General features: G+C 48.1%; 1 protein-coding gene across 9 annotated transcripts in view; it reads left to right on the top strand.

Moving 5' to 3' along the window:
• The window catches only part of UBR5 (ubiquitin protein ligase E3 component n-recognin 5), a 2,447,509-nt gene that overhangs the window by 2,098,297 nt on the left and 324,327 nt on the right, over positions 1 to 24,885 (top strand). For 8 of the 9 annotated variants that reach the window (XM_069621460.1, XM_069621458.1, XM_069621459.1 and 5 more), the window contains one exon: positions 4,080 to 4,140. In XM_069621460.1, the coding sequence (XP_069477561.1) occupies positions 4,080 to 4,140 (61 nt within the window). The remainder of the gene's footprint in view (positions 1 to 4,079; positions 4,141 to 24,885) is intronic. The other variant, XM_069621456.1, reaches the window with a different exon arrangement.

Below are 24,885 nucleotides of genomic sequence, written 5' to 3'. Positions count from 1 at the left end.
TGATTTTCAAGGGCTCTGAGTGACTGGTGTATTTTCCCCCGTGTTCCCACCCTCCTTGAGCGCTTTCAAACACTTGCCTGTGTATAGGTGCTTTATGAATAAACAATACCATGCCATACTACTGCACTCGGGTAGGTGTTGTTTCATTCGGGAACCCCAGGTCCATTGGAAGGAAGTGCTGCATCAAGCTCTGGTTACACAGCAGGCTCTCCGTTCGTCTTCATCTTCCTCTTCGGATTCAGCTCCAGTGGTCGACATGTCAGCAGCTTCCAGGTTCGGAGTGTTTATCAGGTACTACAGCACAACCACTGCAATCTCTCCCTACAGTTTACAGAAGAGGGCGGTCTGGCTGTCCAGTCAGGACACCCAGCCACCCACTAGGAGTTGGTTCCTTTCAGGCAAAGTGAAAGACAAAGGGCTGCAGGGTTTTGGACTCCTCCCTCACTGCCTGCCTTCTCAGACACACTGGCATGAAATTAAAAGGATTTCTGCCAAGGACAAAACGTCCACTGAGGTAATTCCCGCCTGAATGTGCTACCTGGATCTGAAGGACGCATACCTGCACGTCCCGATTTGGCAGCCCCATCGATCCTTCCTAAGGTTCAGGATCATAGGCTTTTATTTCCAATACAAGGTTCTACCCTTTGGCCTCAGTTCATCCCCAGGGTCTGTACCAGGCTTATGAATGCAGTGGCAGCCCTTCTCAGGGCCCAGGGGCACCATGTATATCCATACCTAGACGACTGGCTCATCAGGGCGGGATCACTGGAGGCGATCCAACACACATCTGCCCTCATGAATACGCTACATGAATTGGGATTCTCCATCAATCTCAAAAAGTCGCAGCTGGATCCGACGCAGAGCCTGGCTTTCCTAGGACTCATCTAGGATACGAGAACCGAGAGAGGTTTTCCCTTGGAAGGCCAGATTGCAGCCATCAAGAGACACAAGCCATTTTCTCAGCAGAGAGATAACCTCAGCTTGGTGGTACGAGCACCTTCTAGGTACCATGCCGGCATTTCTTCTAGCAGTGCCTTACACAAAGCTCAAAATGAGGAGATTGCACTTGCGCAGCCTCATAGAAGCGGGAGCGGGGTTCCCAGGCAGAGCTCGTCAGCATTCCACCAGGACCTCTTCTGGTGGAGCACGGACTGCAACCTGAGGATATGCAGACCTTTCTGACATCCAGCCCCACAAGTTACCATTACCGCAGACTCTTCCTTGAGGGCTGGGGAGCTACCTTGGGCAACCATAGCGTCCACAGAGTTTGGTCTCTTCAGGAACAAGAGGTCCATATCAATTGGCTTGAGGCCATCTGGTTGACTCTCAAGGCCTTGTCACCGCTCATCAGTGGCAAAATGATCCTCATTCAGACAGACCTCTCCACCAACATGTACTACATCAATAAGCCGGGTGGCACCAGGTCTTTCCTCCTCTATTCACCCTGGCGGTCCGCATGTGGGAATGGGCTCTGGCAAACGACATACACTTGACGGCAATCAGGCTCAGCAGGTTGGGTGCGGACAATTACGAATGGCAATTGAACAATCGGGTCCTACAGGGGATCTTCAACAGATGGGGTCATTCACAGGTGGACCTCTTCGCCACATGGTACTACAGGAAGTGCCCTCAGTTTGCATCCTGGCAGGGACCAGGTCCCGGCTCTCTGGGATACAGTGGAACAGCTTGAACGCATATGTGTTCCCTCCCACTCCCCTGTTAGACAGGGTGATCTGCAAGATAAGGGAGTCCCGGCACCTCAGCATCATTCTGGTAGCTCCTTGGTGGCCGGCGAAGCCATGGTTCTCAGAGCTGCTCAGCCTGGTGGACCACCCTCTAATGCACCTTTCACTGAGTCCAGCTCATCTATTGTCGCAGCAGGTGAGCACGGTCATCCACCCCGCCCTGCAGAAGTTAGCGCTTTCAGTGTGGTTCCTGAACAACTCGCATTAAAGCATCTTTGTCACTCGCAGGCTAACCTAGACATCATACAGGGTGCTAGGAGCGATGCTACCAGGAGCCAGTACAACAGCAAGTGAACTAGGTTTTGTCAGTGGGCAGAATCCAAGGAGGTTGATCCTCTCACATGCTCATTGGGCGACATGCTCTCCTTCTCTGCACACCTTGCATACTCGGAGTGCAAATAGACACGTGCCGCACCTATTTGGCGGCCAACAGTGCCTAACGAAATTCGGAGGAGGACGTTTTCTCATCCTCCAACCCTGTGGTTAAAAGGTATTTGGCGCGCCTCACCAGGCTCTACCCACCTATCAAGAGGCCACACCCCGTGTGGGACCTTAATGTAATTTTGGGCACCTTGGCGCACAAACCTTTTGTGCCAATGGCGTCCGCGGACATCAGGCTGGTCACAATCAAGACAGACCTCTTGATGGGTCTTACGTCTGCCCGTAGGGCCAGCGAAATTCAGGCACCTTGCCGCTTCAGAACCTTACACAGCTTTCCACAGAGACAAGGTGGTCCTTAGAACGCACCATGCGTTCTTGCTTAGGGTAGTCTCTTTGGTCCATCTGAATGACGAGATAGTGTTGCCTACTTTCTTTGCGGACCCTACAGACGATGATCAGAGGGTTTTGCACTGTCTGGATGTCAGTGGTGCCCTGAAATTCTATCTTTTCAGGACCAAGAGCTTTTGCAAGTCAGAGGCTCTTTTCACCTTTGGGGGGGGGGGTCAAGGCCAGGATATCGGGCACCTAAGCAAGGTGGATGGTTTCGGCCATCAAGGAGGCCTATGAAGGGCAGCACATACCGCTTCCAGCAAACATGCATGCACATGCAGTTGGGGCCAAGGCCACAGCAGTTACATTCACAAGCACGTTCCATGGCAGGTCATCACCAGGGCGGCCACGTGGGCCTCCCCTTCGGCCTCCTGCAAACACTACTGTTTGGATGCTGGCTCCAGGTTAGATGCATCATTTGGACAGGCTGTGCTCAGGAACTTGTTTTCTTAAGGAGGGTCACCACTCCACCCTGGGGCTACATTCAGTTGTAATCGCCCATACAGTGGAGGAAAGGGGATGGAACGTAGGAGTAAATTATAAGTTACTCACCGTAGTGACTAACGTACTCCCTTTCCTCCATACGTCCCACCATCCTCCCGCCTAATAAAACTATTGTCATTAGGCAATGGTAATATTGTCGACGCGTCAGTAGGGACTGAGTGGCAACGGTGGGCAGAGTCAGGGTAGCGCACGCTCCCAGGGCCACGCCCCTCTAAATTTAAAGGGGAAGCAGATTTTTTCTGCTGAATAAGGTTCCGTCTCCCGTCCATAGCGAAGGAAGCCCATACAGTATGGAGGAAAGGGGACTAGGAGTATGTTGGTCACTACAGTGAGTAACTTAAAATTTCTGCCACACATGTGGAGAGCTTTTCCCACAGCACATGGAAATAAAGAGGAATTGAGGCCGTGGTGTGCTCTTTGTATACTGCTGTTTGTACTACTTCCAGAGCCATGGATTTGGAATGTTGAGGCGAGTTGACACGAAGCTACACTAAGCCCCTAGTTGAACAAAGTTTTCTAAATGACTACTACCAATGCCGATGTGGTTCTCGGATGAGGCATTTGTTTGAGCAGTAGTCATCAGAAAGAACATTACTGAAGAGAAGTAAATTCTTCTTTCTCTATGACCAGTAGCTTTTCTCTTGAAGATTCCTCATTCTTACAAAACCCCTTCTTCCTACATTCTCTCTAAACTGATTTTGTCAGCTGCTGTTCTTGTCAGTTTTCCATTAGACGTTTGTAAAACCTGCTAAGAGGGTCCATTACTTCTTGGATATCTCTTCCTCTTTGTTTGATATTCTGCGTCACCACTAGTTTTTATATGGTGTGCTCTGGGGTGTAAGAACAGTTTCTGTCCTTGTCTAATAAAGGGTAACATGAGTATCTGAATAATCCACATTTACGGATTGCATGCAATTTTCAACATACTGCATGTCCTTTTTTCTTTTGGACCTGCTAGTTATTGCATATTGCATGCTAGACTTGTGCCAAGGGCAGAAGAAGAGCGACAAGTTAATCAAGCAAAGAAAATGCTAAAACTCTACTTCTAAATCTCTTTAGGGAAAATGGAGCTGACAGTATTTTGGACCTTGGTCTTCTTGACACATCTGATAAGGTACAGGTAAGAAATTCTTAAGTTTTTGTACATTGGAATGCAAAGATTAATCTGATATTTATTGGTAGAGTTCTCTTGCTGCTTGTTTGAAAGTGCAGTTAGTTTTTGTTTTAAATCTGTCACTACTGCTCTCAAGAAAACCCCTATTAATTTGCTGCTTTGTTATTATAGTCCAAGATGCAGAATGCAGGATTATTTTGGCAGTTGGTATGATGGTGCAATGAAGATGTTTGTTGAATTTGTATTGTAGTTTTAATGAATGGGTGAATATATGGTTGCATGGTTTTTTACCACACATTTTCTCAAAGGGGATATTTTAACAGCTGATTTTCTTTACTATTTTCTTTTACTCAAAATGCATTGTGGGGTGACCGCTGAACTCACTCTTCCCCACTATTTTACTCCCCAAACCATGATGCCATGCCCAGCCTTGCCGCCCTGCGGGAAAAACATTCCGTAAACAATCTGTAAAAGAACAGCGGCCAAAAAATGACCGTGGTAAAAAAAACGGTAAAAAGAAAGTGCTGAATGCACATTTTGCCTTATCAGTGCACTCAAATACATATTAAAGTTTTTGCAAGATAGTAAGTAATGTCCAAAATGTTGCAGGAGATTATGTATTTTACATACCATTGAGTGTGGGAATTAACTGGAACATTTGAAAAAAGACTTATTGTGCAATTTTAAATAATTTTTAACTCTAAGCGATATAGGTAAGATAATCTATCCTTATTTTTTGGGGGTCATTGTTTGCGCAAGTTCACAGACATGGAATACTGAGTATAATCATACAAATTTTTCTTTGCCAGGTCTAGATTCCGGCTCATGCGCAGCAACGTTAATGTGTTTCATTATAGTGAAAATCCCATGATGGATTACTCAAACTAGAGCTAACTTTGACTTATGTCTGCTAGCCCTTGGTGGAGTAAAATTTTACTCCACCACGTCTAATCCATTTCTGATTTAGCTTCATGTTCGGAAAATACCTCTCAGTCAAGAATGAGAAAGTGATGGTCACAGACTTTTTATTTAGAAACTCAAAAAGATTTGGAGATGTCAACATTGCACTGTTCTTGTCATGGTTCATTTTGATTGAATTTTCTTTTTAAGCGTACAGCAAAAGTTCGGTTATCCGGCAACATTGGGGACCCAGTGGTGGCAGATATTTTATTGATTTATGTAGCGCCTTTATCCAGACAACTTTAAAAAAGGAATATGGTGCATCAAAAATAAAAACTTTCAAATAACTCTAATAATTACAGCAATGCTTTGATAATGATTTTGATAAGAAATTATCTTTCAGCATTTTTTTCAAGACCGAAAGAGTAGGAGAGGAATGTCAAAGGGTAAAGAATTCCACAATATGGTAGCCAGAAGTTAAAAGGATTGAAAGCGAGAAGCGGCACGAGACTGAACGCAAGGTAGAGCGGAGATGCTGAGAAGCAGAGTCGAGGCACAAGTAGGTTGATATAGGGAGACCCAATCACAAAAAATATCCAAGAGCATCATCGAATTTAAAAACAATGCATCCAAAATTATCAAATCAAGCCGGCATCGAGCCAGTGAAGCTGAACTGAGAAACGGAGGAGGGAGTGGCAAAGCAAAAAGGAACAGCAATTGCTGAATGTCAAATAGAACAAAGAAGTAATACAGCATACTGTGTCGACCAACATACAGAGAACATCAGTACAGAAATGTGGCTATCACAAGAGATTGTAAGTGTTATTTAGTAGCGGGAAATGTCAGAGGATGAATCTTACAAATTTTGTGGAGTTGAAAAAGGCAAATACGAACAGTAGAAACAATCTGTACCTGATATGTGAGTTTTTAGCCAAAAATAATCCAAAGATTGTGCTGAATCAGAAATTTGCATGGTCAAAGGGGGGATGAAAATACGGGAAGGTGAACAAGGTGAATTGAAAGGAGGAAAGAAAAAAACTCTCTTTTTTTAGGATTAAGACAGGAGATGGTGAGTAGCCGTCCAGGATTCAATCGCTGAAGGACACAAAGATAGACATTAATGAATATCAGAAGGAAATTAAGGACAATAAAAGTTTCTCCACCATGGCGTCTGGCATGTAGTTACATGCTCGTGAATATTCCCCGTCAGGCTGGGAAGCCTTAGTAAAAACATATCCAATCACTGTCCCTTGGGTCATACTACCCCCATCCAATAACAATAGTCTCCCTAAGCTCCACCTGTGGTAGCCATCTTCAGATTTATACCGCACGTTTCAGTGTTGGGAGTCCTCCCATCTTGCTCTGAGTTTTTTTTGACCATTTCGTGTTTTTTCAGATAAATTGGTTCGTTTTTCTCCGACTGAAAAAGGCACCGTTTGAACGGTTGAGCTCACAATCTCTTTTAAAAATGTGTTTTTATTGAAAGTATCTCTGGTTTACATAGAAACGTTTTACACAGGAAAGTTACATGCATACGATTAACTACTTGGCCAGGATCATATTGCACTCCAGCGGCAGGGAATAGTGGCCAAACTGTAGGGCTGCAGGAGCCATGCCGCGAGACTCAGCGATGCTGGGCAGTGGTGCAGTATTCTGTTTTCTCTGGAGTTGGGAAGTGGATGCAGTCAGATGGACGGAGCTACTGACAATAGGAGAAGGTCCGGGTACCAGATCTTCTGCGGACATGCCAGCGCGATGAGGATCATCCTGCAATGGCAATGTCTGAGTGTGTTGATCACACGTAACAGGAGCAGAATCAGAGGAAAGGCGTACAGGAAAAGCCTGTCTGCGGGAATGATTGGAGTTTTAGTTTCCTGTAACTTTGGACTGACTGTAAAATACTAATGCAACACACAGAATTTTAAATGCAGTGGCATCCTTTTAATTCTTATTTTTTTGGGTGAACTACTGTTCCCAAGAGGGCCCAAGATACGGCCAAGCTGGTCCTGCGACAGGCAGGGCGTGTGCATCTTCACCATCTGCCTCCATGTCCAGTTATCGCCCCCCGACACCTCAAAGGGACATGTCGCTGGACATCCTTTCAACTCTCCACACCCTGGTGTCGGAGATCCAGAAGAGGATGCCTCTGGCACCGGGCCTGCCGCCAGGGAAGAAGAGAAAGCAGCACCCTATGCCGACTCATCAACCGTTGCACATGCCCTCTCAAGCGTTTCTCCGCCGCCAGGGCTTCTCCCCTGGACGAGGTGGCGTCATTCCACGCCATGGTCACCCGAGCGTCTGAGCTCTTCCAGCTGACGACAGAAGAGGCCAAGAAGGAAGGTTTCCTTTACCTATGACGTGAGGCCAAAAGGAAGACCCATGATGAGAAACCCAGCCTTAGCCCCGATGAAGATGGATAGGCTGGAGAAGTACCTACCTGGTGCCGAAGTCCACACCCAAGTGCCTACAGTCGCAGCCCTCACCAGACTCGGTGGTCTTGGCGGCAGCGAGGAAGAAGTCTTCTAACCCCTCATCTCATTACTCCTTTCCCACAGACAGCGAGGGGAAGAAGTTGAACGCCACACGTGTAGGAAAGTGATCTACTTGGCCGCTACGACAGTCAAGGCAGCAATTGCCTTTGCGATCCTGGCCAGTTACAACAGGGAGCTGTGGTATAAGATGGCCCCGCTGATGGAATTTCTACCCGACGACTAGCGGGTCGAGGTCACTTGAGATCCTCCAGGAGGGCGAGGTGGCATCGGACCATGCCATCACTGTGTCCCTGGACATCGTGGACACAGAGTTCTGACAAATGGGGAAGGGTGTCGGCCTCCATCCTTGTGGCAGGTTGAAGGCCAACAACTTCTGTCAGGTAGTCTAGATGAGGGTGCTGGACATGCCCTTCGGGGACAACCTCTTTGGGGAAAGCCGTCGACAAATCATTGCAGGCCATTAAAACAGACACGAGCCGTGCCCTGGCCACTCTTCAGCAATAACGTCCATCCTTTTGTGCCTCAGGCAGATCGAAGGGATTCAGCGGAGGGTCCTCCTCGTACCGTCAACCCTCCCGGTCCATGACCCAAGAGGCCTACAGGGGCCGCTCCAAGGCTTTCGGTGGAGGTGGCCGACGTCGCTCCCAAGGTGGCATGCAGGCCCACAAGCAAGATTAACCCAGCCAGTACGTCGGGCCCCCACCCATGCACCCCTGTGAGGGGCCGGCTGGTGGGCTTAGTCAGCGAGTGGGAAAAGATATCCACCGACCGATGGATGCTGGACGCTCTTGACCACGGACACGCTCTAGAATTCCAGCAGAAGTATCTGTGGATACCACCAGTGGCCCGGCAGGAGCAGCACATCCCTCAACTCCTGCTGGAAGTACGGGCCATGCTAAAAAAAAAGTTGGCGATAGAACTGGTCCCAAAACGACTACGGGTCTCCATAGTCTACTCCAGATACTTCTTGGTAAAGATGACAACCAGGGACTTGAGCCCCATTCTAGACCTGCAGCGCCTCAACAAATACCTCAAGTGCCAAAAATTCAGGATGGTCATGTTGCAGCATGTGCTCGGCCAACTGGAGGAAGGAGACTTCTTGTTGTCGCTGGAACTGGAGGACGCATACTTCCACGTCCCCATTCCCAAGAATCATCGGAAGTTCCTGCGCTTCATGGTAAAGGGAAGAGACTACCAGTACAAGGCCCATCCCTTTGGACTGAAGTCAGCACCCATGGTGTTCATAAAGTGCCTGGCGCCAGTGGCGGCCTATCTGCTTCTACAAGGGTTACATGTGTACCCGTACTTCAACTGGCTCATCCGCGCCAAGTCCAGGAAAGTAGCCGACGAACACACAGAGGATGCGACCCCTTCAGGAATTCTTGGAAGCTCGGATCCAGGTGTCCAGAAACTTTGCAGACAAGATTGTTCTCGAGGAGTTCCGTCGAGCGATAAGATGGTGGGGTGTGCGCTCCACCTTCGCCGGGGGCACGTATTTCCAGATCCACCCCCCACATTCCCGGTGAAGGTCACCACAGACGTTTCCCTCAAGGGCTGGGGACCCCACACTCGACGTCTCCACGCCAGAGGCCTGTGGCTATTGGAGGGGAGAGATCTCCACATCAATGATCTGGAGCTTCAGGCAGTGTTCTGGGCCCTCAAGTAATTCCTTCCGCCCCTCAAGGGCAAGGTGGTGAGGTTCTTCACGGACAATACCACCACGATGTTCTACATCAGAAAGCAAGGGGGTACCAGATCCCTGGCGCGCCCCAAAGAGGCGAAGGACTTGTGGCACTGGGCCATCGCCCAAGAGATGTTCCTCATTCCTTTTCACCCGGCGGGAGTCAAGAACACCATCACCGACTGCCCTCTTGCCACAAGTGGGAACTTCGTCAGGATCAATTTGACAGCTGCTTCCCTCAAATGGGGCAGACCCCTGATCGATATGTTTGCAACTGCGACGAATTCCAAATGCCAGAGGTTCTCCAGCAGGTTCCACCTGCATGGGGGGACACATTTTCCTACCTGTGGGAAGGCCTGTTCCTGTACGCGTTGCCCCCCCCCCAAACCCCCATTGCCTCTCCTGCTGTGAGTCCTCAATCAACTCAAACGGTGCGGATGTTGGATGATCCTCGTCGCCACAGCGTGGCTGAGGCAGATTTTGTACCCGGATCTTCTGAGCCTGTCAGCGTCGCCCCCGGTGATCGCTGATCTGCTCGCCATAGAAGGAGGTGCAATCCTACATCATGAACCAGGATCGCTGAACCTGAAGGCTTGGCTCCTACAGACTTAGAGTTCGGAGGGTCCGAGTTGCCGGCGGACTGCAGGGAGGTCCTTGCCAGGGCCAGAGCATCGTTGACTCTTCAGTGCTACGGGCACACGTGGAAACATTTTGCAACGTTGTGCCAGATGCAGAAGATCAACTCTCTGAGGGTATCGGCTCTGCAGATTCTTCTGTACTTGTTGTCTTTGGCCAAGGCAGGGCTGGCGCACACCTCTATCAAGGTCCATCTGGTGGCTATCTCCCACTACACCAGGCCTCAGACGGTCTTCTCTTTGGTCCCACCGTCTAGTCAAGGAGTTCCTCAAAGGACAGTTTAGATCGTTCCTGCCGATAAAGGCCCCTGCCCTGGCGTGGGAACTCAATGTGGTGCTGACGAAGCTCATGGGGGCTCCCTTCAAGCCTATGCATCAGGCGCCTCTCAAGTTCCTTTTGTGGAAGACAACTTTTGTCGTGGCCATCACCCCTGCCAGGAGGGTAGGTGAGATCCAAGCCCTTTCCTGCAAACAGACTTTTCATGAAACAAGGGTGATGCTGCAGACACACTCCTCCTTAATGCCAAAGGTTCAGTTGGAATTCCACCTCAACAATCCTTTTGGTGTTGCCTGTGTTTTTTCCAAAACCTTTGTTGCCAGTCAAAGGACTTTGCACTCCCTGGATGTGGCTTGTGTGCTGAAGTTCTGTGTGGCACGCACAAAGAGTTTCCGGAAGACATCTCAACTATTCGTGAACTTTGGTCCTGTGAACCATGGGAAGGCCTTGTCCAAGGCTTCCATCTACAGGTGGCTCTTTTCCTCCATCACACACTGTCACTGGTTGACAAACCGACCGCTGCCGTGCTGTCCGAGAGCCCATTCCACCAGAGTGATTGCTGCAACAACGACGTTCCTGTCTGGTGTGCCCCTGCTGGACATCTGCAGGGCTGCTTCGTGGAGGTCCATGCACACCTTCACAAGATTCTACTGCGTCGACAGGGATTCCAGAGTGGAGTCCAGGTTCGGCAAGCAGTGCTACGCAACCTTTTCGCTTGAAGGTGAGGCTGTTCCTGTGGTAAGAGGGAGGGCTTCTGTTGAACCTTGCCATCTCCTGTGGTTGGGTAATGTTGTACTGCTATGTATTCTTTATTCATGAGCATGTCAATCCATGCCAGGCCCATGCTGGAGAACAATAGTTACAGGTAAGTAACTTGTTCCTTCCTTTAGTCTAGTTACGTTACTACTTGTAGTAACTTTTTACCACTTGTGGTAAGTTGTAGCATTGTACAATGCAGTACAATGGGATACCATTTTTGTTTTATCCTAGACTAGCACTGAAAGGATGTTTGGTTACCTTAGGTGTGCTAAATGGACAAGCTGGTGGCTGCAGTGACTTTTTACCATTTTTTGGTACATTTGGTTTTAGCCTTAGTGTTTACTGTGTTTGGCTACTAACCGTGGCTAGTGGTGAATCATGGCCATGCCACAAGGTTTGTCGCTTGTCCTTTGGCCATCTTGTCTGTTAGCCTTCTTCCTGGCCTGTGATGCCAGGAAAATCCTTATATGGACTTCCAGTGTGCTAGGGAGAATTCTCATAAATGGCTTATTTCCCTTATCTAATGAATCCCTCATCAGCTTTGCTGGATTTCTAGGGTTTCTTTTTTTCACCTGCTAAGAGTGTGAGCCGTTTTCCCACTCTTACATGTGTTTTGCTCTGTGTGTTTTTCCCTTTTGTGTGATCATTTTTTATGTGTTACACAGCACCTTCAGTGCAGTGACACAGGGTTGTCTTCAGACTTCACACTGACTCCATTTTTTTGGGACTGACTACCGTCTCCCAGAAACATGTAAAGTTGCCATTAACTTTATTTAGTCTCTTCAAATCACAGACCCAGTACAACCCATCTTACATGTAGTATTGGAAAGGGTTAATTCTTATCCCTTTTTGGCTGTTTCTCTTTGAGCACTGTTTCGCTCCCTTTTCATCAAGACTTGGCTGGTGGCAGTGGTAGCTACCCTATTTTTCATACTGCGGTTATCTTATATAACCATGGTATTGTTTTAGGCTATTTTATTAGCCTCGAACATAAACCTGCTTGACCAAATATATTTTATTTCTGCTCCGGCTGGGTTTGTTCGCCATTTCTTTTTGTTAAAGTCTTTCTCGTGTTTTACTCTGCGCGCCAAACCAGGCTTGGTCCCTTTGTTTGCTGTCTTTTCGTGGGCTTCTGCACAGAACCCTCCTTAAGGCACCTGAAGGGCTGGGTAGTCAGGATGTGAGGGAGGGGTCTTAGGACCCCTGCCATGGGTTCCCTTCGTAACCCAAGTCACATTCCTGTTTGATTGGCTGGGTGACTGCCTTGCCAGGACAGCCACCCTGCTGTGTGATTGACAGCCAGGCTTTGTGAATGGGGGAAAACTGCATAAAAAGCAGGTCTCTGGGACTGGAAAGGCAGAGTCGGCACTGGAACGAAAGAACCAACGAGGGGCTGACAGAAGAGGACCCCTACCATGACTGAACTGCCCGGTGAAGCCCTGCTGCAGGTCCGAATCTTCAGAATCCGACGACAGAGAAGATCCTCCAAGATACTTGTTCCCTTGAGCTGGTGGGACCAACCAGTTCGCCCAAATTCCAAGCCAGGACCCCTCCTCTGGTCGAAATGGCTGTACAGAGCTACAGTGGGCCGGATAGCCAGGAAGGTCGGACCCTGCTTGGGTTTTAAGAAGCGCACCTTTTATTTGTTGCTTTGCTCCGCTGCTGGTTTCTTCCCTGGGTAGTGCAGGACCCTCCAGTCTTCCTACTTCTTGTCAGTTCGACAGTCGCTTCAGGAACCGCGAGCCTGCAGGAACTACCAGGAACGTCCGCCTCAGCTACAGCTTCTTCTCCGTTTTAAGGTACTGTGCAAATCCGGTTGTTCGTTTCGTTCAGCTACGGGGAAAGTGTTTGAAATCTTTCTCCAATCTTATGGCTTGTCCTTCTCTTTTCTTTGAACTAACTTTTCTGCCAACCAACCTCGTCCGGAACCCGTGGCACAAACTTTACCGCAAATTACCCTGGACCGTGTGATCTTGAGCAAAACACTTTTGACCCATTAACTTTGGCCCTTAGCCTTTTCTACCTGATTCTATCACTGTAGTTCCTCTTGCTCAATAGCCCTGAGTACTTACCTGTTGGTGTGCTTCAATTTCTATTCACTTTCTTTCCCTCCCTTTTAAATTGCTGGAGTGCCATTTTGCTCCCACTTCATTTTGCGAGCTTAACTTGTCTGGAACGTATTGGGAGTGGAGTGGTGTATTAAGATTGTGATTTTTAAAACTGCTTACCTTAGTGAAATGTTTTATAACTAAAGAGTAAATAAATGTATATTCTTTTCCTTGGAAACCTTGAGTCAGTGTTTGCTTGAATCATAGTAATTGCTGTCCTTTGTGTAACTATTTGATACTGCTCACTTGCTCTTGAGATAAGTGTGGCTGCTCAGCCATCGCTACCACTTTTACTGTGTAGTACAGGCTTGTACCAAAGGTGAATTTGTACTGTCACTTGTGGTCTTAATTGTGGGTGGTGTTCCCAAAGGGTCCGGCATATAATTCTGCCTAACACAGTGCCTGGGAAAGCTGAGGCTTTTGGCGGGCTACTGGAGGGGCTATGTGTGTTTGCAGCCAGGAAGTGAGCTTGGACTGTGTGGTCCCCAACCACAACCTGGTGCCAGTGTGTCTGAGTGGAGTGAATGAGGCCGAGAAAGGAATTGCCAAGATCCTTTGACTTAGTGGAAATAAATAAGACGGTATCATCGACCGTGGAGAATTCCAACATCTCGCTAGAGGACAACATCGATCCAGTTGATGACACTTGCATAAGTGATCTGGTGGAGATCGGCAAGACTGTGAAGATGAAGACTGGAACAACCTTTCCAAATCTGAATGGGAAGCAATGGAAAGGCTGGCCACTAGAATCCCAGCTGATCGCTCTGAAAGGCAGAGGAAAGTCAAGAGATCAATGGCCGAGAAACCAAATCATTCAGCAGGGAACAGGTTGTTCTTAACGATGGAACAGAAGCGCAATCAATCAATTCAGTCTGAAACTTGTAGAATCCCGTCAGTTGCGCAACCCATAGTGGTAAAAAATGGGATCATCCATAAAGAGCCACAAGAAACATATTGCAAAATTCACTTAGAGCGGATCGTGAGTGGCTAAAAGGCACTGATACTAAACCGGAACAACGTTATGAAATTACTTCAACATGTGCTAGAGCTGCGATACATATCAAAGTGGTTGCATTTGCAACAGAACAAAAAATGTACTGGGTTATTTAACACATTTGGTTAAAAGAGATCAAAAACTCAACGTTAAAACAAAGCGAGAAATTGTTACCCTTGGGGTATGACATAAGAGACTTCCAAGGCATGGCTCAACTTATCTTATGCATACTTGCAAAAGCAAATCGAGCAAGTGCAATCTGGGGGGAAAGTAACCGAGGACACCAGAGGGAATGAGTTCACAAGAGGGAGCAGTGCACCATTGCTCACGTCTAACTTTACTCAGCCCCCACACGCTTCTACTACAGTTCCAACTTCCCTTCAATCTTTCTCAGCCAGAAAGGAACTATATACATTTAGGTTTACAGTGTATAACAGCTCCCACGCACTTAAACTTATTACAGACAGCAAAGCTGAAAATTGGGATTGGTTAGCTGGTGCTCTAGCCAAACGGACCGACCATTAAATCGCACCGAATATGGAAAGCCTGTATGTCGGGATTTGTTCATGCAACACGAGGGGATTCAATTAATTGCTTACGATCAATATGAAAGACCTGTGCAAGTATGCTATCAGTCTCCAAGAGACATGGCTGAGGATAACCCACTTGTGTGACATTTATGAATCCTTTCTGAATCCAGCCACAAAGGGGCTTATGGAGAGACCCTCGTCAAGACTATTGGCCCTTATAAAAGTGGATGCAGGAAAGAAGGTAATTAGTCATCACACGCCTAATCCTTACGTCCCGATTTTAAAGCTGTCAAAAATGAAAAGCTGGAACATCTCCTGTTGATAAATGTTTACTGGAGAGTGAGCTTGTCTAAGGAAATTAAGATTGTCCAATCCATTATGAATGAAGTTGATCAAGGACAGGCCGAATGGGAGAATGCAGTAACGAGATTATGTGGGTACCTTAACATATGCTTGTTGGACCATAAAGGCTGTCCCTGAAAGGAAAGGGATTTGGAAGGTAGAGCCCTAGAGTGATTTCTGGAAACAACTTCGAGAGACCTACACATGCTCAGTGCACATGTGAGATATCCCTGGAGCGTGCACATGGGGAAGAGGAAAAAAAAGATACTGCATTGACTATTGCTTTCTTTCGGGCAATCTCAAAAAAAGATTTCAGCAACTTCAGGTAGTTGAGCAACTGCAGAGCGATCATGAATTGGTTGCTATAGCTATTGAGAAAAGAAAAAAAATGCAATACGAGGCAGACCATGAAACCAGTAGAGCCTACCTGGGCCAAAAATCGTTTCTGAATAGGAAAGGAGGAGGTGCTCTCAATTGTACGGTCAATATGAAATGTCGGTTGAAGAGCGTTCCATGGTTGACACTAACTGGATACTAAGAAAATTCATAAAATCAGGCAAAAATGTCATCATCAAAGAACAACCACCCAAGCATGCCTATGATCCACTGGTTATGTTATTTTATTTTGCATTTAAATAGCGCCTTATGTAACATTGATATGGTCTCAAGGCGCTGGTAGGTTGAACGCCCTCGGGAACCGAAGTTCATGTCAGTAGAGAGAGTCAAAGGTGCGTGTGAGCACGGATATGTGTGCAGCTGGTGTGGCATTCGTGTAATAGCTGCTTCATAGCGGTAGGAGTGGTGGTTGAGAGATCAAGAGTATGTGTTCGTTCTGGCAGATTTTATCCAGACCGGTTCTGGCTGCGTTGGGCCTGAGGAGAACGCCTGGCTGGAGGGTGTGTAACCAGCAGTGTTTAGTTAGTGATGTGGAGTATGCGGCAGATGTTGGTATGAGAACAGCTATACCGAAGGGTGTCATAGTATCTGTGTTCTAGTTGAATGGTGGTGTAAAGAAGAGAGTAAGCGTGGTGATGTGATATGATGGTTTGCATGCTCTTTCAAACGATCTATGCACTTCAAACCTTTCCATTATGTTGCGCACTTCTATGCACTCCGGTCCGCCCCACGCACTCCGTTCCGCCCCACGCACTCCGTTCCGCCCCACGCACTCCGTTCCGCCCCACGCACTCCGGTCCGCCCCACGCACTCCGGTCTGCCCCACGCACTCCGATCGTTTCTGTGTATTACAAGTTGTTTTATGCACTCCAGCCACATATTTCGCTCGTACCTTACACATATTTCACTTGTAACTTTCACAATTATACCAGTACCTTCCACATACTTCATCCGTTACATCCACACTCTTCCCAGTTCATCCTCATACATCACTCATTTTATCCACATGTCACCTGTTCCATCCGATTTACGCATTGGTCCGCTCTACGCATTGGTCCGCTCTACGCACTTGTCCACTCGAGGCACTAGTCCGCTCGAGGCATTTGTCCTTTCCACGTCCTCGCGCGCTCTGCGCCCTCGCCCGCTCTACACCCTCGCCTGCTCTACGCCCACCCTTCCGCTCTATGCGAACCCGTTCTCTCCACGCACCCGTCCTCTCCACGCCCTCATCCGCTCTACATTTTGTCAATTTTGTTCATTTTGTCCATTGCAATCATTATTTCGAGGGGATTGGGTCCTCCGACGTATTCCATATCTATGACAGTAATCATGAAGTGCGTTCCACAGCGTGGGGGCCAAGGCTGAGAATGATGATCTGCCTAACCTGACTGAGTTTGTTTAGGGTATGACTAGGAGGCTGGCTGAGCTTGATCTTAGAGTACGTGGAGGTTTTGAAGGTCACCTTTCGGGCCACCGGAAGCCAATGCAGAGTTTTGAGGGCTGGGAAGATGTGGTCTCTCGAGCCGAGCGCTAGTAGCAGTTTGGCTGCGGCGTTTTGTGCTCTTTGTAGTTTATTCAGTTGGTAAGCGTGTGTTAGGGCAAATTCTCTGTAAAGGCTAATTTCCCAAACCTAGTGAGTCCCCCAGCAGCTTTGCTGGATTTTTTGGGGTTTCTTTTTTTGTCCTGCTAAGAGCGAGACTCTCTTCCTACCACTCTTAGACATGATTTGAGTTGTTCCTTTGACTTTGTATGTGTTCTATGGGTTATGGGGTCCTTTTCCCCATTGGGTTTCATGTGTTTTTGATATGTGCGTTACACAGCACCCTCTGTGCAGTAGCCCAGGGGTGTTGTAGCGACCCCCAAACATAGACTCCATACCCTGGGACTGACTACTGTCTCCTAGGGCATGTAAAGTCACCATTGGCTTTACTAGTCTCAAATTGTGAACAGAACCAGTACAAACCATCATATTGTGGACGTACTGGTCGGGGCAATTCGATTGCCCCAGGGTCTGTTCGAGGGGGAACTGTCCAGTCCCCCCCGACTGAGTTTTGGCTGGTGGCAGTGGATACTACTTTTTATATTCGACCGCAAATATGGGATTTTCCCATTGTTCGAAGCTACCACTTCTTAAAATAGCCTCGAACATACCGCCGGTTTATTAAATTAATATAAATTCACCGGTTGGTATTTTTTGCCGAAACTTGGTTCCAAAATGGCGTTTGTGTTCACTTCTGTGACTCCAACCCAAGTCGAGCCCTTTGTTCCACTTTTTGGCGGGCTTCTCCACAGAAGCCCTCCAAAAGTGGTGCCACTCTGTCTGGGTACCACAGGGGGTGTGGGAGGGGTTTAGGCACCCTCGACTGAGTTGCCTCGGCAACTCAAGTCGCACTCTTGTGTGATTGGCCCAAGTGGTGTGCTGCCCGGCTCACCACTTAACATGTTTGAGTGAGAGCTAGGCTAAATGAATGGGGGTTTTCTGCATAAAAGCAGGGCTTTGGGGACTGGAACTTCGCCACAGGACCTAAAGAATCCGAGGAGGGAGAAGCCGAGCCGACCTGCAACGACGACACCACTGGTGGAGCCCTGCTGAACCGTCTCACCACTTTTCCCGACGACAGAGGAGATCTCCAGCTCGGAGAGTCTTCTTCCTTTGACTGGTGGGGATAACCAGTTTGCCCGTCTTTTCGCCTTCCTGGACCATCTCGTGGCCGCCTTGCCTGTGCCAAGCACCCCGGCAACCGGAATACCACAGTTTACCACTACTGCGAAGAAAAGGGTGGTACCTTGTAACCGGGAAACTCCGCGGCTGGTTTCTTCCCTGGCAGTGCAACGACCTCCAGCTTTCCTCCACGTCGAGGCCTCCTCTTCCTCTGGATGAAAAACCGACTTGCACCCGCTGCCAGGAACAACTGCCCCCGCTGGAGCGTTCTTCCCATTTTCATGTACTCTGTCCCGCCTCGCTTCCCTTGCGACAGATCGTTCGGGGTGACAGTAAATCCTCGACTATCTAACCTGGGTTAGCCTGGGACCTGTTAAGTAACTTTTCCTGACTTGATCTCAATCTTTTGTGAACTATCTACCAAGACTCTTTGGGCATAACCCCACTGTGTGATCCAGGACACATTTCGCTTGCTCTCTCTAAGAGTGGGCCTGGCATTTGAACTTCCTTGCTCTCCAGTAGACTTTGCCTGACCTGTCTCACTGTGGTTCTTTGGAAAGTATTGAAATGTGTGCGCTTTCATAACTCTGCCTTTTCCCTCCCTTTTTAATAATTTATTAGAGTGCCATCTTATGTTAAGCGCTCACCTCTGTCTGAAAATAAGTGGTGTTTCTCATTAAGACTTGTCTAATAAGTAATCAGGGTTGTATATATATATAATAGTGACTGTGTGATGAATTTACTTACCTCTCTTTGTGCTAGTGTAATTTACAAGTGTCTTTAAATAAATAATTATATACTTTTACACCAAAGCTCTGGTTAGTGTTTGCTTGTGCTACTGTATCTCTGTACCTATTGTGTATACTCAATATACTGCCTAACTCATCTTGAGAGAAGTCTGACTGCTCAGCCACAGCTACCAGGTAAATCTGGGTGGTACAGACTGCTACCAATTGGGTTTACTGCCAACCACCTGTAGTCCTAAATCTTTTGCAGTGGTCCCTAAGGGACTGCACAGGTTTCTGCCTAACAGCGTGGACTCCGAGGTAGAGGGTGTTAGCGTAGTCCAGTCTTGATATAACACTTGATTGGACCGCAGATTGGTCTGTTGGGAAAGGAGAGATCTGGAAAGATGCGCCCAAGAGTTTTAAGGTGGTAGTGGCAGGACTTTGAGACGTTGTTGACTTGGAGCGAGTGTGTTAGGTCAGAGTCAAGGGTGCATCCAAGGTTTTTTACTGAATTAGAGGGAGTCGGTGAGTTGCCCATGGCAGATGGCCAGGTTGGTGTGTGTGGAAGAAGTTGCCACATACCATGATTTTGGTTTTGGAGGGGTTTAGCAAGAGGTGGTTTCTGGTCATCCAGAGCTCTTATGTCGAGGAGGCAGGAAGCGAGGTCAGGTCGGCAGTTGGATTTTGAGTTCAGGAGTTTTAGAATTAGTTGAGTGTCATCAGCGTAATTGTAACACAGGATGTTGTGTGAACGAATTATTGGTGGGAGGTTGATCAAGTAGAGATTGAACAGGAGGGCACATAGGCATGCTCCTTGTGGAACTCCTGTGTCGACTGGTCGGGCTTGGGAGGAATAGGTGGAGAGTAGCGTTATTTGGTACCTATATCTTTGAGGAACTAAGCTATCCATTTGAAAGCGGTTCCACGAATTCCTAGGGAGTGGAGGCAGTCCAGGAGGATTGATTGTGTTGAAGACGACAGATAGGTCAAGAAGGATTAATGCGGCACATCCCGCGGAGTCTGCCATGATTTTAAGGTCATCCCAGATTGGGGTTGTTTCAGTTCCGTGTCGGGCTCTGAAACCTGATTGTGCGGGGTCTAGGAGGTTGTTGTCTTCGACAAAGGCATTTAGTTGGGAGTAGGCGGTTCGGTCAATGAGTTTGGCAAGGAACCTGGTGTTTGAGATGGGGCGGTAGTTTTTGGGCTCCGGGGAAGGTTTTTTTATTAGAGGTTTCACATGAACCGTTTTGAATGCGTCGGGGGGGGAAAAATACCTGAGGAAAGAGTCATTTAGGATGGATCTTGCGTGTTCTCCTGCGCAGGTAGAGGCGAAAATTTCTTTGAGGGTTGTGGCCGGGCAAGGCTCTAGCGGAGAGCCGGATGGTTTGCGGGAAGAGAGTAGTTTGAGAAATTGGTCGGGTGATATTGGACTAAAGGAGTCAAACGTTGGTTGCATAGTGGTCATAGGCGGTGGGTTGGCCGGTATGGGCGGAGGATTGCCTGGTGGATGTTAGAGAGCCAGTTTGGTGGTTAGAGCGTTTGTTCTTTCGAGAGCCGTGGCGTAAAAGTGGAGAGAGAGTGAGTTGCACAGATGTTGTGAGGGGGTCGGGACGGTGGTTGTGCATGATGGTTTAGTGAATTCGGTGATGATTTTGTGAAGTTCTTTGCTGGGGTTTTTGCAGTTTAGGATTCGGGAGTTGTAGTGGGCTTTTTTTGCTTTCCGGATTTCGGCCTTGTACTGATGAAGGTGCCGGGCCAAGGTGGCTCTGCTCTCTTGGGTTTTGTCTTTCCGCCATTTGCGTTCTAGGTATTTATAAAGTTGTTTAGTGGTCTTCAAATCCGGTGTGAACCATCTAGGGAACAGGCCACAGCGGGCTGATGGTTTGCAAGAGCGTGTGAGCCGCATTAGTGGGGTGTTGAGCCATGAGTCAAAGGCGTCGGGGGGGTTAGTTTATTGAGTTGGCAGGTGGAGGTGACTGGAGGAGTGCGCCTGCTAGGTCAGGAAGGATTAATAGCTTTTTCCAGCATTTGTGTAGATTCAGAGGTTCGAGTGCGGGAAGAGAGTCGGTTGAGCGGATGGTGAAAGAGACGATAAAGAGATCGGACCAGATGATGGGAGTGGGGGGGGGGGGCGGTTTAGATGTATCCGGTTGTGGGAGCAGAAGATGGCATCAAGAGTGTCCTTTATAGTGAGTCGGGCCGTTTGTGGGGTTGGAGGTTAATTGCATCTAGACTGTCAACCAGAGAGTGTGTCATAGGGTTGGTGGGGATGTCGAGCCATATGTTGAAGTCTCCTAGAAGGGTGAGGTTGGGATAAATTAGTTGAAGGGTGGCAATAGAGTCGCAGAGATTGTTTGAGAATTGTCTTTCGTAGCCAGGGCGTCTGTAGATTATTAGGAAGCTGTGTGAGGACGACAGGGAAAGGGATAGTTTAACGAGGAAAGGGATAGTTTAACGAGGAGTGATTCGCAGGAAGGAAGGGAAGGTTGGTTGTCGATGAGTGAGGCGTGGAAGTGAGACTTGTAGACAAATGTTATTCCCCCTCCTCTAGAGGGATGGTTCAGTGGGATGAGGGAGTAGTCGAGGGTGGGGGGTTGTTAGGCTTCATTGGCGAGAGGGGCGAAATCGTCAGAGAACCAAGTTTTGGTGATGAAAACCAGGTCTGGTTTGTCAGAGGCGAGGAGGTCAAAGATACTGTCTGTTTTTTGCTACAGATCGGGCATTAAGTGGTATGCAATTAATTTCGGTAGGTGAGGTTGGTGTCGGAGCCGCAGCGATGGGGGGTGGGGGGAAGAGGGGGTGGAAACTGGAGAGCGAGAGGGGTGGGGTGGTTGATGATCGATGGGAAAAGTGGCCGAGCAGAAAGGTTGGCGGGTTTCGGGTGAGAGTGGATGGATGCGTGTGTTCGGGGGATTGGGTTTGGCACGGGGGGGTTTGAAGGTGGGTGTTAGGGAGAATTCTCTGTTTAGGCTGAATTTCCTAACCTAGTGAGTCCCCCAGCAGCTTTGCTGGATTTTTGGGGTTTATTTTTTTCTCCTGCCAAGAGTGAGACTCTTTTTTTACCCTCACCCTTGGGCATGATTTGAGTGTGTTTCTTTGAATCTAGATGTGTTTAATGGGCTATGGGGTCTTTTACCCCATAGGGCTTCATGTGTTTTTGTGATGTGTGTTACACAGCACCCTCAGTGCAGTAACACAGGGGTGTCATAGTGACCCCCCAGTATAGACTCCATACCCTGGGACTGACTGTCTCCCAGGCATGTAAAGTCACCATTAACTTTACTAGTCTTAAATTCTGAACAGAACCAGTACAAACCATCATATTGTGGACGTACTGGCTGGGGCAATTCAATTGCCCCGGGGTCTGTTAGTCGAGGGGGCACATCTCCGTCCCCCCTGATCGAGTTTTGGCTGGTGGCAGTGGTTACTACTTTTTATGTTCAACCGCAAATATTTTCCTATGGGATTTCCCATTGTTTTAGGCTACTACCTTTATTTAATTATTTACGGTAGCCTCGAACATACCGCCGGTTTATTTAATTAATATTCTCTGGTTGGTATTTTTGCCAAAACTTGATTCTAAAATGGCATTTATGTTCTCTTCTGTGACTCCAACCCAAGTCGAGCCCTTTGTTCCACTTTTTGGCGGGCTTCTCCACAGAAGCCCTCCAAAGTGGTGCCACTCTGTCTGGGGAACTTAGGAGGGGTGGAGGGGAATTTAGGCACCCTGGACTGAGTTGCCAGGCAACTCAAGTCGCACTCCGTCCTGATTGGCCCAAGTGGTGAGCCGGCCGGCTCACCACTTAGCATGTTTGAGTGACAGCTAGGCTGAGTGAATGGGGGTTTTCTGCATAAAAGCAGGGCTTTGGGGACTGGAACTTCAGAAGTCGCCACAGGACCTAAGAATCCGACGAGGGAGAAGCTGAGTCGACCTGCCACGACACCACCACCGGAGGAGCCCTGCTGGACTGCCTCACCACTTTTCCCAACGACAGAGATCTCCCGCCGGAGAGTCTTCTTCCTTTGGTGGGGATAACCAGTTTCACCGCCTTTTCGCTTTCCCGATGTACCTCGTGGCCGTCTTGCCTATGCCAAGCACCCCAGCAACCGGGATACCACGTTTTACCACGACCGTGAAACAAAGGTACCACCTTTAACCGGAAAACTCTGCGGCTGCTTTCTTCCCTGGTAGTGCAACGACCTTCATCTTTCCTCCAAGTCGAGATCTTCTCTTCCCCTGGACGACGACGCAACTTGCACCCACTGCCAGGAACAACTGCCACCGCTGGAGGAACCTTCCCACTTAAGGTACCGTGTCCCGCCTGGCTTCCCTTGCTACTGACTGTACGGGGTAGATTTATTCCCCGGCTTTCGAACCTGGGTTAGCCTGGGACACCCTGGCTAAACTTTCCTAAGCCCCTCTAAACTCTTTTTGAACCCTCTGCAAGACTTTCTAAGCCTAGTGTAACTGTGTGATCTTGGGCGCATTTGTGCTCTGCTCTCTCTAAGAGTGGGCCCAGCCTTTGGACTTTGGCTCACCAGTGACTTTTGCTCTTCTGCCTTGCTAACAGTGTTCCTGAATCTTAGAGTGGTGTACCTTTCCATATTCTGTCTTTTTCCCTCCCTTTCTCACAAATTTATTGGAGTGCCATTTAGTTAAGCGCTCACCTCTCTATGAAAATAAGTGGTGTTTTACTGTGATTTATCTGATAAGGAAAAAGAGGTGTATATATTACAATAGTAACTGTGTTTACAGTGTTTTACACCAAGAGTGCTGGAGTGTTTCAAACTGTGTGTTTTTAAATAAATAATGATATACTTTGATACCAAAGCTCTGGTCAGTGTTTGCTTGTATTATTGTATCTGAGTGCCTATTGTGTATACTTTGCATACTGCCTAACTCTCTTGAGGGAAGTCTGACTGCTCAGCCACAGCTACCAGGTAAATCTGGGTGGTACAGACTGCTACCAAGTGGGTTTACTGCCAACACCTGTAGTCTTAAATCTTTTGCAGTGGTCCCTAAGGGAACTGCACAGGTTTCTGCCTAACAGTGGGGTGTGGGGGGGGGTTAGGCATTGCGGTCAGTGAGAAATCGAGGTTGGGGTGTTTCAGGAAGGTTTAAGCAAGGGAGGATGGTGGTGATTGGGGGGCTGAGGTGGTGGGTCAAGACAGTGGAGGTGATGAAAGTTGAGAGAATGAGGGAGGGGGACCAGATACGTTTCCTCTTTAGTGTCTTTGTTGCGATTGGTGTGTGCAAGAGGGTGGGGGGGGAGAGGGATGAGGCTTCTGTTCTTGCTAGGGCAAGGCGAGCGGTTTTTAGGGAGGGGAAGGGGTGTGGTCAGGGGGGATGATGGTGGGGGTTAGTGGGAAAAGTGAGGAATGCATGATTGCTGGGCAGGGTGTGCCCGGTATGTTAGTGAGGGGAGTGGGTATGATCAAAGTGGGCTGGTTGGTGCGGTCGGTTTGGGGGAGCAGTGGTTTTAGGGTGGTTGGCTCGCCATCGTGCCCCTCTGGCTTGGTGTTTGGAAAGGGGATGGGTGGATGGTGGGTTGATTTAGGGAGGGGGGGCGGGAGGCAGGGCTGACCAGAGGGCGGAGGCAGACCACGGCGGTCATTTCCGGCAGACCTTGGTGGATTGGGTGCACTCATGGTTAGTACCTGCTATTAGGTATACGTTCAGATGCAAATTACACTTTATATTTGGTCTTTACAAGTGCGGTTATATCACTGAGTGAGATTATTCTTTGTTTCTGGGTTCCACTAAGCTGGGTGATATTATTCACTTATTCTAGGTTGTAATGTACTATTGTAACTAGGATATGCTGCTAGGTGGCCTGTTTAGTTGCGATTACTGCACATTTACGCTGTTGGGTAGCTTTTCTTTTAGCCAGCTGGAATACAGGTATTAGGGAGAAATTTGAATGTAACAACGCCGCACATTTGCTTTTCAGGGGGCGCTATTAGGCGCATTTCTAAATTTGAGTTTTGTACAGAGAGGATATTGGGGATGCTTCTATATTCAACTAATAACTCAACGCTAATAGGCACACTTTCCACAGAGAGGGATATTAAGCACGCAGAGCGGATATTAGGAACACTTCTAAGTTCAATTTGCACAGAGAGGATATTAGAGACTCTTCTGAATTAAACCAGAGCACATTATTAGGCACACTTCTAAATTCTGGCAATGTGCACTATTAGGTCCACTTCTAAATTTAGCTTTGTACAGAGAAGATATTAGGGACAC

Source organism: Ambystoma mexicanum, chromosome 5q, assembly GCF_040938575.1.
Source record: "Ambystoma mexicanum isolate Mex_15411 chromosome 5q, UKY_AmexF1_1, whole genome shotgun sequence".
Classification (NCBI taxonomy): Eukaryota; Metazoa; Chordata; class Amphibia; order Caudata; family Ambystomatidae; genus Ambystoma; species Ambystoma mexicanum.
Note: the sequence above shows the minus strand (reverse complement) of the source record. Positions and strands in the feature narration are given on the sequence as shown.